This window comes from Cyclopterus lumpus, chromosome 22 (assembly GCF_009769545.1).
Source record: "Cyclopterus lumpus isolate fCycLum1 chromosome 22, fCycLum1.pri, whole genome shotgun sequence".
NCBI lineage: Eukaryota > Metazoa > Chordata > Actinopteri > Perciformes > Cyclopteridae > Cyclopterus > Cyclopterus lumpus.
The window spans coordinates 23,158,836-23,177,739 of NC_046987.1; the positions used below are offsets into that span (position 1 = coordinate 23,158,836).

The window sequence follows — 18,904 nt, forward strand, 5'->3', positions numbered from 1 at the left end:
AATGTATTATATAATATATTATTATTATATAATATGAATTATATTGTAATATAATATGTAATATATATTATTATTATATCAATTCTAAATGTAATATATATTATATATATAATATTATATATTGCAATTAATTAATGTGTTCAACATTTTAAAAGGTGGGGCAATTCTTTATGACTTTATATAATCTATAATAAGACATTTAGTTGATAATATTTGTTGTTTTAATTAACTGAATCTGCAAAGTAACTAAAGCTGTCAGATAAATGTAGTAAAGTAAGTAAAATATTTACTTTGAAAAGTACAAAGTTTCAGAAAGTGGAATTTGTAGGGTTGTAATGTTTTTATCTTTACTTGCACATGTATATAAAATAATGTCTATGTTTTAAATTAATACATAAGAAAGATATGATGATTAATAAGGGATATTATGAAGAATATTATGAAGAATTTATTAGGAAAGCATAGAAGAAAGTCACTGTATGTGTATGTTTATTATAACTACGTGTATGTTTATTCTGTGTATGTTCATTATAACTGTATGTGTATGTTTATTATAACTGTTTGCTTATGTTTATTATAACTGTAAGATGATTCAGGTATTGATTATGGGAGGTGTAGTTCAATGTAGATTTCCCTTGGAGATCGTAAAAACAGCCGGAAACCATTTTATTGTGAAAACCGGAAGTGGGGGAAGCTAGCGGAAGTAGCGACGCTTTTTACTTTATTTAAGATTTAAGTAAATGTGCTTAGTTACATCTCTCCACTGATTACTCAGATTTTCCTCTCAAAGTTATGAGACAATTAAAAACAAAACAAAGAAAAAAATAGTAATGACTAAATAAAAAATCATGAATAATATCGTTGGAAGTTTTAACTTTAGTTCATTGGAATAATTATACAAATCAAAAGTTTGAATGAATATTTGGAGACACTTTGAGATTGTACGTCAACATTTTAAAATACTAGTTTGTAATCCAAAGGATTACTAGTTAGAATTATGAGATATGTTTGACAAATTAAAGTATCTGATGACAGTATTTGTATTTCTTGTGTTTCCTGTCATCAGATATGAAGGAAAACATCTAATTACAGCTGTACACATTAATTATCTGTAGTTATTACACACAGCGTTTTGGGTTTTCCATTCTAATTCATGAGCTGAAAATATTAAGAATTCAGAAGAAGACAATAAACATTTATAAGTCATTTATTTCCTTTCAGGACGGTGCAACATTCAACAGAGACAAACGAATCATTAACCAATAAATGATCATCTATTTACAAACAGGAAGTGATGTTGGCGGTCGGCCTCACTGTTTCCTGAAGCCTCTCAGAATCGGGTAAATGTTCTCAAACGCTTCGTAGATCTCCTCTCGCTCTTTGGCTCCTGTAATTTAACACACAAATCATTACAACTTTATTCATAAAACTGTGTGGAGAGACAACAATAATCACATTTTAGCCAATTTGCTTTCAATAAATAACGTCAACATGAGCCATTAGCATTCAGCTGATTATGAGGCATTTGTCTGAATTACTGGAAACGTCCTCCAATAGTTTACTGGTGAAGTAAAAGAGGGTGTAAAGGTGTTGAAACTGAGCGCTCCTCCATGTTGAGTGTGAGTTTCTTTACCGGTCAGAACCACTTTGCCCGACACGAAGATGAGCAGGACGATACGAGGCTTCACCATCCGGTAGATGAGGCCGGGAAACAGCTCAGGTTCATAACTGTGGAGACCAATCACACTTTTATTAAGCAGTGAAACAACATGATGCAGTCAACATGATGCAGTCAACATGATGCAGTCAACATGGTGCAGTCAACATGATGCAGTCAACATGATGCAGTCAACATGGTGCAGTCAACATGATGCAGTCAACATGGTGCAGTCAACATGATGCAGTCAACATGATGCAGTCAACATGATGCAGTCAACATGATGCAGTCAACATGGTGCAGTCAACATGGTGCAGTCAACATGGTGCAGTCAACATGATGCAGTCAACATGATGCAGTCAACATGATGCAGTCAACATGATGCAGTCAACATGATGCAGTCAACATGATGCAGTCAACATGGTGCAGTCAACATGGTGCAGTCAACATGGTGCAGTCAACATGGTGCAGTCAACATGATGCAGTCAACATGATGCAGTCAACATGGTGCAGTCAACATGGTGCAGTCAACATGATGCAGTCAACATGATGCAGTCAACATGGTGCAGTCAACATGATGCAGTCAACATGGTGCAGTCAACATGATGCAGTCAACATGATGCAGTCAACATGATGCAGTCAACATGGTGCAGTCAACATGATGCAGTCAACATGGTGCAGTCAACATGATGCAGTCAACATGATGCAGTCAACATGATGCAGTCAACATGGTGCAGTCAACATGATGCAGTCAACATGGTGCAGTCAACATGATGCAGTCAACATGGTGCAGTCAACATGATGCAGTCAACATGATGCAGTCAACATGATGCAGTCAACATGATGCAGTCAACATGGTGCAGTCAACATGATGCAGTCAACATGATGCAGTCAACATGGTGCAGTCAACATGGTGCAGTCAACATGGTGCAGTCAACATGATGCAGTCAACATGATGCAGTCAACATGATGCAGTCAACATGGTGCAGTCAACATGATGCAGTCAACATGGTGCAGTCAACATGATGCAGTCAACATGGTGCAGTCAACATGATGCAGTCAATATGCATCATGTTGACTGCATCATGTTGACTGCATCATGTTGACCACTAACAGCCTCCACTGTCAGTGATCCACTAACAGCCTCCACCTGTCAGTGATCCACTAACAGCCTCCACCTGTCAGTCATCCACTAACAGCCTCCACCTGTCAGTCATCCACTAACAGCCTCCACCTGTCAGTGATCCACTAACAGCCTCCACCTGTCAGTGATCCACTAACAGCCTCCACCTGTCAGTCATCCACTAACAGCCTCCACCTGTCAGTGATCCACTAACAGCCTCCACTGTCAGTCATCCACTAACAGCCTCCACCTGTCAGTCATCCACTAACAGCCTCCACCTGTCAGCAGATCACTAACTTCCTGACAGACTGGACCCAGCAGGTGAGGCTGGGAAAAACCACATCCAGTACCCGGTCTATCAGCACTGGCGCCCCCCAGGGATGTGTGCTCTCCCCACTGCTCTTCTCCCTCTACACCAGGCCTGGGCATTGTGTGGCCTTTGGTTGATTCTGACTGGCCCGTGTGAGGTTGATTGGAAATTACAAAATAAACATATTTTTTCTAATTTTACCTCTTGCATGGACTAAAGCTGCAGTGCTTTTATTTTGAAGTGTTTTATTCACGTAATGACGCAAAACGTAACTCAAATACGTGGGCATGATTGAATCAAGTGTACGAGCAGTCACAACTCACGAGACGACTTTAGCCCTCAAAAATGGCCACTCGTGCTAAAAAAAGAAAGGTAGATGCTAATTATTTATTTACTGAAGTCGGAGGTAAAGCTGTTTGTTTAGTTTGCGGAGAGCAGATCGCTGTGTTTAAGGATTACAATTTGAGTCGGCATTACGAGACGAAGCACGGGAAGAAATACAAAAACTTGACTGACGCTGAAAAGACGGCGGCATCGGAAGCTTTGCTAGCTAAGCCAAGCTTCACACGGCCAGGGATCAACCAAGACCAGCTTTGTGATGTCCCACAAAATCGCTAAAAACAGTAAGCCGTTCTCGGAGGGGGAGTTTGTCAAAGAGTGCTTGGTGGACTAAAAAGAAGCATTTGAGCAAGTCCGCTATCCAGGAGAACCGTGACAAGAAGGATCGAGGACATTGCGGCGAATCTGGAGCTTCAGCTGCAACGTGAAGTGGTACGTTTGGACTTTTTCTCATTGACCTGCAGTCTGATGTGGCCGACCACTTCAAGTCAAGAGTCAATGCTCTCAAGGAGGAGAACTTTCCAAACATAAGGAGACACGCTCAGAAGATGTTGGTTCTCTTTGGCTCGACCTAAATATGTGAACAAACATTCTCAGTGATGGAGTTTACAAAATCCACGTATAGATCATCTCTCACTGATGATCATCTGGCAGCTTCGCATCTCCACCTCAGACATTCAACCTGACTTTGATGCACCAACAGAGACTAGATTTCACTCACTGAACAAGAAAAAGGAACTGAAAGAAATCAATGAGGTGGTTGACTAGAAATGCTGGCATGTAAAGGCACCAATTAGCAGTGAACTGGGACACTTTCTTTGGAGGCCTTTTTCTCAAAATCACAGTTCAGTGATAATCATTATAATATGATGTATCTTACTATTTGGACTACAAAGACAATATTGTGGTGTCTTTAGAAAGCTAAGAACCTCTTTCCAACAGTATATGGAACTCAAAATGTGTTTTGGGGTGAATGTGCCTGAAAATGATCACTTATATAAAGAGTCACAAATGGTAAAAACTTTCACATTTTGTTTGTTTTTGGTGTTTTATTGAATAAATGAATTTTTTTGTAAGGCAACCTCGCTTTTTCATTGCTTAATCATATACTCATATCATATATTAATCACATGCAGTACTCTTACTAGTCTTCCCAGCTTGTCAAAACAATGCTATATACTGCTTTTATAAAGAAATACAATTAATATTATGAAGAATTGAGTTCAGCCTTTTGGCCTGGCCCTCCACAATAGTTTTTGTTTTCTGCGAAGGACTCGACCCAGACAAGTACTCAAGCCACACTGATACCAACTGGAGTCTTTGGAAACACAAGTCAACTCCCACGTTCCGCCTACTGCGCCGCCCCTCCAACACCCAGCATGTACCCAGACCTAAACCATATATCCCTCCTCTTCTTTCCCCTCCTCCCTATCAAAGCCACAACCCCTTCTCACAGACGTCATCTGGCTTTGACCAACCTGTCACCTGACTTAAAGCACTTTTCCGTGATCGATCTTGCAAATGCTTTCTTTTGCGTCCCCTTGGATGAAGAATCTCAAGCCCTCTTTGCCTTCACGTTTAATGGCCAGAAGTACACTTACTCACGACTGCCATAAGGATACAGAGATTCACCTGGCATATTCAATCATGTCTTGAAAACTCATCTGTCCACCATGCAACTTCCGGAGGGGGTGATACTCATTCAATACGTTGATGATCTGCTTCTGGCAGCACCCACCGCAGAGCTTTGTATGGAAGGAACACGAGTGTTACTCAATCACCTATCCACAAAAGGATAGAAAGTCAAGATTGGAAAAGTCCAATGTTGCAGAAAACAAGTCACTTTTCTCGGACGAGAAGTATCATCTGACAGAAATTCCATTCTTCACCACGCAAAACCAACAACAGTGTCAGAAATGCTGTCCTTTCTCGGTCTAACAGGCTACAGTCGATGTCATGTACCCAGTTACAGTGATATGACTCAACCTCTGAGGGATCTGGTGAAGGTCGCAGGTACACGAAACCTGACCAGCAATCTTGAATGGATGCCAGAAGCCGAAAAAGCATTCACCTACACAAAGCAAGCCCTGGCACAGGCAGCAACTCTTGCATCACCAGACTACACCATCCCGTTCCACCTAGATGTTTCTGAAAAAGATGCATTTGTTAATGTGGTTCTTTTCCAGAAAAAAGGGGGACAGAGAACGATATTGATGTATCATTCGTCAAAACTTGACAACATTGAAGCAGGTCAAGCATCATGTTCCCGACATATGGCAGCCCTCGCAAAAGCCATTGATAAAACCCGCCACATTGTAATGTGCCATCCATTACAAGTCCACACCAATCGTGGAGTAATTGCCTTTGTAACAAGCAAAGAATTCACCTTCAGTGCAGGAACACAAACTGATCAGAAAACACATCACCTTTGTAAATACAGACATCGATATGGCTGACGAAATACAAGGAGGACAACAACACTGTTGTGAAGAAATGACTGAAACAGAAACCAAAATGAGGGTGGACCTACAATCGGAACCTCTAAAGAGTCCAGATCATTGGCTATACACCGATGGATGTTGCTACAAAGGTATGCAGTAGTGGAGCAAGATGAAAAAGGGAATCACGAACTCTAGAGGCCGCCATAATACCTCAACCAGCATCAGCACAACTTGCAGAAATAATTGCTCTAACCAAGGCTTTGGAATGGAGAGTCAACATCTACACTGACTCAGCATACGGCCACGGGGCCGTACGCATCGATGGACCACAATGGATAAAAAGAAGTTTCCTAAAAACAGCAGATGTACCAGTTAAACATCACACACATTTGGCATGTCCTAAAGAATTGGCAGTGATGAAATGTAAAGGTCATGACAACACATTGACCAATGTGAGCAAAGGAAATGATGCTGCAGCAAAGAAAGCTGGAGGCTACACACCCAGACAAATGATACTGAGACCAGCACCTCATGAAGTCTGACACAAGACCACATCAAGGACCTTATGAACAGGGACAAAAGGACAAAGAAGGAATGTGGAGAGCACACGATGGAAGATTGGCAATACCAACTAAACTATGCCAAATGCTGCTACCAGAGGCTCATGGGAAAACAACATATATACAAACCTCTAGACCAACAGGACCTAGAAGAGACCTCTAGACCAACAGGACCTAGAAGAGAACCCTAGACCAACAGGACCTAGAAGAGAACCCTAGACCAACAGGACCTAGAAGAGACCTCTAGACCAACAGGACCTAGAAGAGAACCCTAGACCAACAGGACCTAGAAGAGAACCCTAGACCAACAGGACCTAGAAGAGACCTCTAGACCAACAGGACCTAGATGATATACCTCCTTCGTAGGAAGCTGATTTGTTCTCTTTTGACAAAACTAGCCGAGCAGCCCCCCCCACACCCATTCCAGTATTTGTGCTAAGCTAGGTTACATTTATTGACCTGCTGAACTGCTGGTGGGTCAGAACCAGTCCTTCCAGTCTGATGGGGAAGCAAACGTCACAGCTGGCCACCATGTTTTGGATCTTAAAGTCCAGGAAGCGAGCGGGGAAGCCGAGTTTCTGCACAACCCGAGCGTATTTCCTGGCTGCTAGTCGAGATTGCTCCTCACTGCGCGCAGACAGACAGGTAAACAGGGGAGTAGGTTAGCAGACAGACAGACAGGTAAACAGGTGAGCAGGTTAGCAGACAGACAGGTAACCAGGTGAGCAGACAGACAGACAGGTAACCAGGTGAGCAGACAGACAGACAGGTAAACAAGTGAGCTGACAGACAGGTAAACAGGTGAGCAGGTTAGCAGATAGACATGTAACCAGGTGAGCAGACAGACAGACAGGTAACCAGGTGAGCAGACAGACTGACAGGTAAACAGGTGAGCAGGTTAGCAGACAGACAGACAGGTAAACAGGTGAGCAGGTTAGCAGACAGACAGGTAACCAGGTGAGCAGACAGACAGACAGGTAACCAGGTGAGCAGACGGACTGACAGGTAAACAGGTGAGCAGGTTAGCAGACAGACAGACAGGTAAACAGGTGAGCAGGTTAGCAGACAGACAGGTAACCAGGTGAGCAGACAGACAGACAGGTAACCAGGTTAGCATACAGACAGAAGGTAAACAGGTGAGCAGGTTAGCAGACAGACAGGTAACCAGGTGAGCAGACAGACAGACAGGTAACCAGGTTAGCAGACAGACAGACAGGTAAACAGGTGAGCAGGTTAGCAGACAGACAGGTAACCAGGTGAGCAGACAGACAGACAGGTAACCAGGTGAGCAGACAGACTGACAGGTAAACAGGTGAGCAGGTTAGCAGATAGACATGTAACCAGGTGAGCAAACAGACAGACAGGCAAACAGGTGAGCAGGTTAGCAGACAGACATGTAACCAGGTGAGCAAACAGACAGACAGGTAAACAGGTGAGCAGGTGTCAGACAGACCTCTTGGCTCCTGTACAGACCATCTTTCCGGAGCTGAAGATCAGCGCGGTGGTTCTCGGATCTCTGATCCTCATGATGACCGCCGCAAAACGCTGAAACACGACAAACATCAGTCCACGTGTACATGTTTACTGTATGCTAAAGCTAACGCTGAGCTAACCAGACCTGAATGCTAAACAACATGAAAGGTCAACGAACCCATAAAAGAAGGAACACTACAATACCCATGAGCCTCAGCTGAACCTGATGGTACCTTTGGGTTGTACTCGGCATTTCTGGCCTGCAAGGCGATAAACTTCAGATCCAGAGGACAACCGAGGTTCACTGTGGAGACGATGTTCCTGTGGACGGAGCAGGAGTACCACAGATGAAGTACTAGTACCACACTAGTACCACAGATGGAGTACTAGTACCACACTAGTACCACAGATGAAGTACTAGTACCACACTAGTACCACAGATGGAGTACTAGTACCACACTAGTATCACAGAAGAAGTACTAGTACCACACTAGTACCACAGATGGAGTACTAGTACCACACTAGTACCACAGATGAAGTACTAGTACCACACTAGTACCACAGATGGAGTACTAGTACCACACTAGTATCACAGATGAAGTACTAGTACCACACTAGTACCACAGATGGAGTACTAGTACCACACTAGTATCACAGATGAAGTACTAGTACCACACTAGTACCACAGATGGAGTACTAGTACCACAGATGAAGTACTAGTACCACACTAGTACCACAGATGGAGTACTAGTACCACACTAGTACCACAGATGAAGTACTAGTACCACAGATGAAGCACTAGTACCACACTAATACCACAGATGAAGTACTAGTACCACAGATGAAGTACTAGTACTACACTAGTACCACAGATGAAGTACTAGTACCACACTAGTACCACAGATGAAGCACTAGTACCACAGATGAAGCACTAGTACCACACTAGTACCACAGATGAAGCACTAGTACCACACTAGTACCACAGATGGAGTACTAGTACCACAGATAAAGTACTAGTACCACACTAGTACCACAGATGAAGTACTAATACCACACTAGTACCACAGATGAAGTACTAGTACCACACTAGTACCACAGATGGAGTACTAGTACCACAGATGAAGTACTAGTACCACACTAGTACCACAGATGGAGTACTAGTACCACAGATGAAGTACTAGTACCACACTAGTATTGCAGATGAAGTACTAGTACCACACTAGTACCAGAGATGAAGTACTAGTACCACACTAGTATTGCAGATGAAGTACTAGTACCACACTAGTACCACAGATGAAGTACTAGTACCACACTAGTATTGCAGATGAAGTACTAGTACCACACTAGTACCAGAGATGAAGTACTAGTACCGCAGATGAAGTACTAGTACCAGAGATGAAGTACTAGTACCACACTAGTACCGAAGATGAAGTACTAGTACCACAGATGAAGCACTAGTACCACAGATGAAGTACTAGTACCACACTAGTATCGCAGATGAAGTACTAGTACCACACTAGTACCGCAGATGAAGTACTAGTACTACAGATGAAGCAGTAATACTACAAATGAAGTACTAGTACTGCAGATGAAGCAGTAATACTACAAATGAAGTACTAGTACTGCAGATGAAGCAGTAATACTACAGATTAAGTACTAGTATTACAGATAAAGTACTAGTACTACAGATGAAGTACTAGTATTGCAGATGAAGCACTAGTACCACACTAGTACCACAGATGAAGCACTAGTACCACACTAATACCAGAGATGAAGTACTAGTACCGCAGATGAAGTACTAGTACCAGAGATGAAGTACTAGTACCACACTAGTACCAGAGATGAAGTACTAGTACCACAGATGAAGTACTAGTACCACACTAGTACCACAGATGAAGTACTAGTACCACACTAGTACCAGAGATGAAGTACTAGTACCGCAGATGAAGTACTAGTACCACACTAGTACCACAGATGAAGTACTAGTACCACACTAATACCACAGATGAAGTACTAGTACCACACTAGTACCACAGATAAAGTACTAGTACCACACTAGTACCACAGATGAAGTACTAGTACCACACTAGTATCACAGATGAAGTACTAGTACCACACTAGTACCACAGATGGAGTACTAGTACCACACTAGTACCACAGATGAAGTACTAGTACCACACTAGTACCACAGATGGAGTACTAGTACCACACTAGTATCACAGATGAAGTACTAGTACCACACTAGTACCACAGATGGAGTACTAGTACCACACTAGTACCACAGATGAAGTACTAGCACCACACTAGTACCACAGATGGAGTACTAGTACCACACTAGTACCACAGATGGAGTACTAGTACCACAGATGAAGTACTAGTACCACACTAGTACCACAGATGAAGCACTAGTACCACACTAATACCACAGATGGAGTACTAGTACCACACTAGTACCACAGATGAAGCACTAGTACTACACTAGTACCACAGATGAAGTACTAGTACCACACTAGTACCACAGATGAAGTACTAGTACCACAGATGAAGTACTAGTACCACACTAATACCACAGATGAAGTACTAGTACCACACTAGTACCACAGATAAAGTACTAGTACCACACTAGTACTACAGATGAAGTACTAGTACCACAGATGAAGTACTAGTACCACACTAGTACCACAGATAAAGTACTAGTACCACACTAGTACCACAGATGAAGTACTAGTACCACACTAGTACTACAGATGAAGTACTAGTACCACAGATGAAGTACTAGTACCACACTAGTACCACAGATGAAGTACTAGTACCACACTAGTACCACAGATGAAGTAATAGTAACACACTAGTACCACAGATGAAGTACTAGTACCACACTAGTACTACAGATGAAGTACTAGTACCACAGATGAAGTACTAGTACCACACTAGTACCACAGATGAAGTACTAGTACTGCAGATGAAGTACTAGTACCACACTAGTACCACAGATGAAGTACTAGTACCACACTAGTACTACAGATGAAATACTAGTACCACAGATGAAGTACTAGTACTGCAGATGAAGTACTAGTACCACACTAGTACCACAGATGAAGTACTAGTACCACAGATGAAGTACTAGTACCACACTAGTAACACAGATGAAGTACTAGTACCACAGATGAAGTACTAGAACCACACTAGTACCACAGATGAAGTACTAGTATCTAGTACCACACTAGTACCACAGATGAAGTACTAGTACCGCAGATAAAGTACTAGTACCAGAGATGAAGTACTAGTACCACACTAGTACCGCAGATGAAGTACTAGTACCACAGATGAAGCACTAGTACCACACTAGTATTGCAGATGAAGTACTAGTACCACACTAGTACCAGAGATGAAGTACTAGTACCACACTAGTATTGCAGATGAAGTACTAGTACCACACTAGTACCACAGATGAAGTACTAGTACCACACTAGTACCAGAGATGAAGTACTAGTACCGCAGATGAAGTACTAGTACCAGAGATGAAGTACTAGTACCACACTAGTACCGAAGATGAAGTACTAGTACCACAGATGAAGCACTAGTACCACAGATGAAGTACTAGTACCACACTAGTATCGCAGATGAAGTACTAGTACTACAGATGAAGCAGTAATACTACAAATGAAGTACTAGTACTGCAGATGAAGCAGTAATACTACAAATGAAGTACTAGTACTGCAGATGAAGCAGCAATACTACAGATTAAGTACTAGTATTACAGATAAAGTACTAGTACTACAGATGAAGTACTAGTATTGCAGATGAAGCACTAGTACCACACTAGTACCACAGATGAAGTACTAGTACTGCAGATGAAGCAGTAATACTACAGATTAAGTACTAGTATTACAGATAAAGTACTAGTACTACAGATGAAGTACTAGTATTGCAGATGAAGCACTAGTACCACACTAGTACCACAGATGAAGCACTAGTACCACACTAATACCAGAGATGAAGTACTAGTACCGCAGATGAAGTACTAGTACCAGAGATGAAGTACTAGTACCACACTAGTACCAGAGATGAAGTACTAGTACCGCAGATGAAGTACTAGTACCAGAGATGAAGTACTAGTACCACACTAGTACCGAAGATGAAGTACTAGTACCACAGATGAAGCACTAGTACCACAGATGAAGTACTAGTACCACACTAGTATCGCAGATGAAGTACTAGTACCACACTAGTACCGCAGATGAAGTACTAGTACTACAGATGAAGCAGTAATACTACAAATGAAGTACTAGTACTGCAGATGAAGCAGTAATACTACAAATGAAGTACTAGTACTGCAGATGAAGCAGTAATACTACAGATTAAGTACTAGTATTACAGATAAAGTACTAGTACTACAGATGAAGTACTAGTATTGCAGATGAAGCACTAGTACCACACTAGTACCACAGATGAAGCACTAGTACCACACTAATACCAGAGATGAAGTACTAGTACCGCAGATGAAGTACTAGTACCAGAGATGAAGTACTAGTACCACACTAGTACCAGAGATGAAGTACTAGTACCACACTAGTACCAGAGATGAAGTACTAGTACCACACTAGTACCACAGATGAAGTACTAGTACCACACTAGTACCAGAGATGAAGTACTAGTACCGCAGATGAAGTACTAGTACCAGAGATGAAGTACTAGTACCACACTAGTACCGCAGATGAAGCACTAGTACCACACTAGTACTACAGATGAAGTACTAGTACCACAGATGAAGTACTAGTACCACACTAGTACCACAGATGAAGTACTAGTACCACACTAGTACTACATATGAAGTACTAGTACCACAGATGAAGCACTAGTACCACACTAGTACCACAGATGAAGTACTAGTACTGCAGATGAAGTACTAGTACCACACTAGTACCGCAGATGAAGCACTAGTACCACACTAGTACTACAGATGAAGTACTAGTACCACAGATGAAGTACTAGTACCACACTAGTACCGCAGATGAAGCACTAGTACCACACTAGTACTACAGATGAAGTACTAGTACCACAGATGAAGCACTAGTACCACACTAGTACTACAGATGAAGTACTAGTACTGCAGATGAAGTACTAGTACTGCAGATGAAGCAGTAATAAAACAGATAAAGTACTAGTACTGTAGATGAAGTACTAATACTGCAGATGAAGCACTAGTAATGTAGATGAAGTACTAGTAATGTAGATGAAGTACTAGTACTGTAGATGAAGTACTAATACTGCAGATTAAGTACTAGTACTGTAGATGAAGTACTAGTAATGTAGATGAAGTACTAGTACTGTAGATGAAGTACTAGTAATGCAGATGAAGTACTAGTACTGTAGATGAAATACTAATACTGCAGATGAAGTACTAGTACTGTAGATGAAGTACTAGTAATGTAGATGAAGTACTAGTACTGCAGATGAAGTACTAGTACTGTAGATGAAGCAGTAATAAAACAGATGAAGTACTAGTACTGAAGTACTAATACTGCAGATGAAGCAGTAATAAAACAGATAAAGTACTAATACTGCAGATGAAGTACTAGTACTGTAGATGAAGTACTAATACTGCAGATGAAGTACTAGTAATGTAGATGAAGTACTAATACTGCAAATGAAGTACTAGTACTGTAGATGAAGTACTAGTACTGCAGATGAAGCAGTAATAAAACAGATGAAGTACTAGTACTGTAGATGAAGTACTAGTACTGTAGATGAAGCAGTAATAAAACAGATGAAGTACTAGTACTGCAGATGAAGTACTAGTACTGTAGATGAAGTACTAGTACTGTAGATGAGGTACTAATACTGCAGATGAAGTACTAGTACTGTAGATGAAGTACTAATACTGCAGATGAAGTACTAGTAATGTAGATGAAGTACTAGTACTGTAGATGAAGCAGTAATAAAACAGATGAAGTACTAGTACTGCAGATGAAGTACTAGTACTGTAGATGAAGTACTAGTACTGTAGATGAGGTACTAATACTGCAGATGAAGTACTAGTACTGTAGATGAAGTACTAATACTGCAGATGAAGTACTAGTAATGTAGATGAAGTACTAATACTGCAGATGAAGTACTAGTACTGTAGATGAAGTACTAATACTGCAGATGAAGTATTAGTACTGCAGATGAAGCAGTAATAAAACAGATGAAGTACTAGTACTGCAGATGAAGCAGTAATACTACAGATGAAGTACTAGTACTGTAGATGAAGTACTAGTAATGCAGATGAAGTACTAGTACTGTAGATGAAGTACTAGTAATGCAGATGAAGTACTAGTACTGTAGATGAAGTACTAGTACTGCAGATGAAGCGGTAATACTACAGATGAAGTACTAGTACTGTATATGAAGTACTAGTACTGTAGATGAAGTACTAGTAATGCAGATGAAGTACTAGTACTGTAGATGAAGTACTAGTACTGCAGATGAAGCAGTAGTACTGTAGATGAAGTACTAATACTGTAGATGAAGTACTAGTACTGCAGATGAAGCAGTAGTACTGTAGATGAAGTACTAATACTGTAGATGAAGTACTAGTACTGCAGATGAAGCAGTAGTACTGTAGATGAAGTACTAATACTGTAGATGAAGTACTAGTACTGCAGATGAAGCAGTAGTACTGTAGATGAAGTACTAGTACTGCAGATGAAGCAGTAGTACTGTAGATGAAGCAGTAGTACTGCAGATGAAGCAGTAATACTACAGATGAAGTACTAGTACTGCAGATGAAGCAGTAGTACTGCAGATGAAGCAGTAATACTACAGATGAAGTACTAGTACTGCAGATGAAGCAGTAGTACTGCAGATGAAGCAGTAATACTACAGATGAAGTACTAATACTGTAGATGAAGTACTAGAACTGTAGATGAAGCAGTAGTACTGTAGATGAAGTACTAGTACTGTAGATGAAGCAGTAATAAAACAGATGAAGTACTAGTACTGTAGATGAAGTACTAATACTGTAGATGAAGTACTAGTACTGCAGATGAAGCACTAGTACTTTAGATGAAGTACTAGTAATGCAGATGAAGTACTAGTAATGCAGATGAAGTACTAGTAATGCAGATGAAGCAGTAGTACTGTAGATGAAGTACTAGTACTGTAGATGAAGTACTAGTACTGTAGATGAAGTACTAGTACTGTAGATTAAGTACTAGTACTTTAGATGAAGTACTAGTAATGCAGATGAAGTACTAGTACTGTAGATGAAGTACTAGTAATGCAGATGAAGCAGTAGTACTGTAGATGAAGTACTAGTACTGTAGATGAAGTACTAGTACTGTAGATGAAGTACTAGTACTGTAGATGAAGCAGTAGTACTGTAGATGAAGTACTAGTACTGTAGATGAAGTACTAGTACTGCAGATGAAGCAGTAGTACTGTAGATGAAGCAGTAGTACTGTAGATGAAGTACTAGTACTGTAGATGAAGTACTAGTACTGTAGATGAAGCAGTAGTACTGTAGATGAAGTACTAGTACTGTAGATGAAGCAGTAGTACTGTAGATGAAGCAGTAGTACTGTAGATGAAGTACTAGTACTGCAGATGAAGTACTAGTACTGTAGATGAAGTACTAGTACTGTAGATGAAGCAGTAGTACTGTAGATGAAGTACTAGTACTGTAGATGAAGTACTAGTACTGTAGATGAAGTACTAGTACTGTAGATGAAGCAGTAGTACTGTAGATGAAGTACTAGTACTGTAGATGAAGCAGTAGTACTGTAGATGAAGCAGTAGTACTGTAGATGAAGCAGTAGTACTGTAGATGAAGCAGTAGTACTGTAGATGAAGTACTAGTACTGTAGATGAAGTACTAGTACTGTAGATGAAGCAGTAGTACTGTAGATGAAGTACTAGTACTGTAGATGAAGCAGTAGTACTGTAGATGAAGCAGTAGTACTGTAGATGAAGCAGTAGTACTGTAGATGAAGTACTAGTACTGTAGATGAAGCAGTAGTACTGTAGATGAAGTACTAGTACTGCAGATGAAGCAGTAGTACTGTAGATGAAGTACTAGTACTGCAGATGAAGCAGTAGTACTGTAGATGAAGCAGTAGTACTGTAGATGAAGTACTAGTACTGCAGATGAAGTACTAGTACTGTAGATGAAGTACTAGTACTGTAGATGAAGCAGTAGTACTGTAGATGAAGCAGTAGTACTGTAGATGAAGTACTAGTACTGTAGATGAAGCAGTAGTACTGTAGATGAAGCAGTAGTACTGTAGATGAAGCAGTAGTACTGTAGATGAAGCAGTAGTACTGTAGATGAAGTACTAGTACTGTAGATGAAGCAGTAGTACTGTAGATGAAGTACTAGTACTGTAGATGAAGTACTAGTACTGTAGATGAAGCAGTAGTACTGTAGATGAAGTACTAGTACTGTAGATGAAGCAGTAGTACTGTAGATGAAGCAGTAGTACTGTAGATGAAGTACTAGTACTGTAGATGAAGCAGTAGTACTGTAGATGAAGCAGTAGTACTGTAGATGAAGCAGTAGTACTGTAGATGAAGTACTAGTACTGTAGATGAAGCAGTAGTACTGTAGATGAAGCAGTAGTACTGTAGATGAAGCAGTAGTACTGTAGATGAAGTACTAGTACTGTAGATGAAGCAGTAGTACTGTAGATGAAGTACTAGTACTGTAGATGAAGTACTAGTACTGTAGATGAAGCAGTAGTACTGTAGATGAAGTACTAGTACTGTAGATGAAGCAGTAGTACTGTAGATGAAGTACTAGTACTGCAGATGAAGCAGTAGTACTGTAGATGAAGTACTAGTACTGTAGATGAAGCAGTAGTACTGTAGATGAAGCAGTAGTACTGTAGATGAAGTACTAGTACTGTAGATGAAGTACTAGTACTGTAGATGAAGCAGTAGTACTGTAGATGAAGCAGTAACTTACTGTAACTGGGGGATGATTCCTGACCTCTCAGTCACTGGGGTCATAGGGGTCATGGGGGTCATAGGGGTCATGGGGCAGAAAGTGGAGGTGCCCGTCCCCGTCCCCGACGCCCCCTGCTGGGGGTCTGCTGCTGCTGCGGAGTCCTGGGTGCTGGAGTCCAGACCGAGGCCGCTGTCCTGAGACACGTCCACAGCGGCTGAAACCCAAAGCACACAGGTGGTCATGTGACCTCCCAGAAGCCACGCCCCTCCTCCAGTCATTCCTGAATCCTTCCTGTGGTCGGTGCCTACCTGTTGCGTCATCAGTGACTTCATCGGGGAGGAAGCTGAGGTCCAGCTCCTCCCCCACCTGTCCGCTCGGCCCCGCCTTCACGGGCAGGTGAGAGGGGGCTGGACCCGTTCCTGAGGGGGCGGGGCTGTGGGAGTCCAGCTCCTCCTCCAAAATAAAGCTGGAGTCCTGCAATAAAAATATATAACAATAATGTCTGTATTGAGAGGATGTTTTATTTATTAATATTATTATTTATATTATCATTATTATCATTATTTGTAATATCAGTATAATTATTATCATTAACTGTACAATAATCATCATGATAATGCAAATTATTATTATCATTATCATAATTATTATCATCATTATAATTATTATTATCATTATCATCATTATCATTATAATTATTATCATCATTATAATTATCATGATCATGATTACCGGCTCCTTACTATTTAACTTCTTTATCGTGACCCATGAATGTTTCTCTGAATTAATCTAATGAATATAATAATCATAATAATAAATCCATTAAATTAAGACCCCAAAGGGCTCATTCTGGAAACAAGCATTCAACTATCAGTGTATTGATCTTCTTCTTCTATTGATCGACATGATTGTAAATGACAATAACGATGATTTTTTGGATGGATTGAAACAAAGACAAAAATACTCTAAACGGCACGCAACCTCATTAAGCTGTTTATTAATATTTCAGACCAGAAACACTCAAATAACCCATTTGTTGTCCATCAGAACGTTGAGAGTTCTCCAGACACGTCTCACTCTGTGAGGAAACACCTTCTCAAACCTGGTGAACGGGTCCTCACATGTTCCCCGAGGAGCTCGTCTCAACAGAGCTTCATCGGACAGGTTTCTACTCACATTAGCAATGGAGTCATCGAAGTAACGTTCCAGCGCCCACTCATCCATGAGTAAAGTCTGGATCCTGGTTCAGGACCTGGTCCAGGACCTGGTCCAGACAGAGCTGCACAGCTGCATCCAATCCTGGACTCATCAGTGCACACAGACTTCAGCTGAAGGAGTCTGACAGACTTCATGAAGCTCCACTGAAGATCCACCTCAACAGAAGTCAAAGAAAACACCGACAATGAAACATGAGTCAAAAAGAAAGGTTAGAAATAAAAAAATAAACACGGAATGTTGGTTCACCCATTTGTACCCTGTTAAGATTAATTTAATCAATACAGTAGAACATGATACATCATATGAACATCATAAACATTCATCATCATCACATAAAGGAACTCTTCATCATTCAGTTTATCATAAACATTCATCATCATCACATAAAGGAACTCTTCATCATTCAGTTTATCATAAACATTCATCATCATCACATAAAGGAACTCTTCATCATTCAGTTTATCATAAACATTCATCATCATCACATAAAGGAACTCTTCATCATTCAGTTTATCATAAACATTCATCATCATCACATAAAGGAACTCTTCATCATTCAGTTTATCATAAACATTCATCATCATCACATAAAGGAACTCTTCATCATTCAGTTTATCATAAACATTCATCATCATCACATAAAGGAACTCTTCATCATCCAGTTTATCATAAACATTCATCATCATCACATAAAGGAACTCTTCATCATCCAGTTTATCATAAACATTCATCATCATCACATAAAGGAACTCTTCATCATCCAGTTTATCATAAACATTCATCATCATCACATAAAGGAACTCTTCATCATTCAGTTTATCATAAACATTCATCATCATCACATAAAGGAACTC

The 18,904-nt window shown here is 40.6% G+C and overlaps 1 protein-coding gene across 1 annotated transcript; it reads right to left on the reverse strand.

Annotated features, from left to right (window-relative positions):
• Positions 1 to 1,291: 1,291 nt before the first annotated feature.
• Positions 1,292 to 18,056, reverse strand: tbpl2 (TATA box binding protein like 2). The gene is made up of 8 exons (XM_034525135.1): positions 18,009 to 18,056; positions 17,141 to 17,306; positions 16,851 to 17,079; positions 8,137 to 8,224; positions 7,884 to 7,975; positions 6,890 to 7,057; positions 1,634 to 1,728; positions 1,292 to 1,387 (listed from the first exon to the last, which is right to left on the reverse strand). Exons 1-8 carry the CDS (start codon positions 18,054 to 18,056, stop codon positions 1,311 to 1,313), a joined length of 963 nt encoding a protein of 320 aa, XP_034381026.1. The 3' UTR covers positions 1,292 to 1,310.
• Between the last annotated feature and the right edge of the window lie 848 nt (positions 18,057 to 18,904).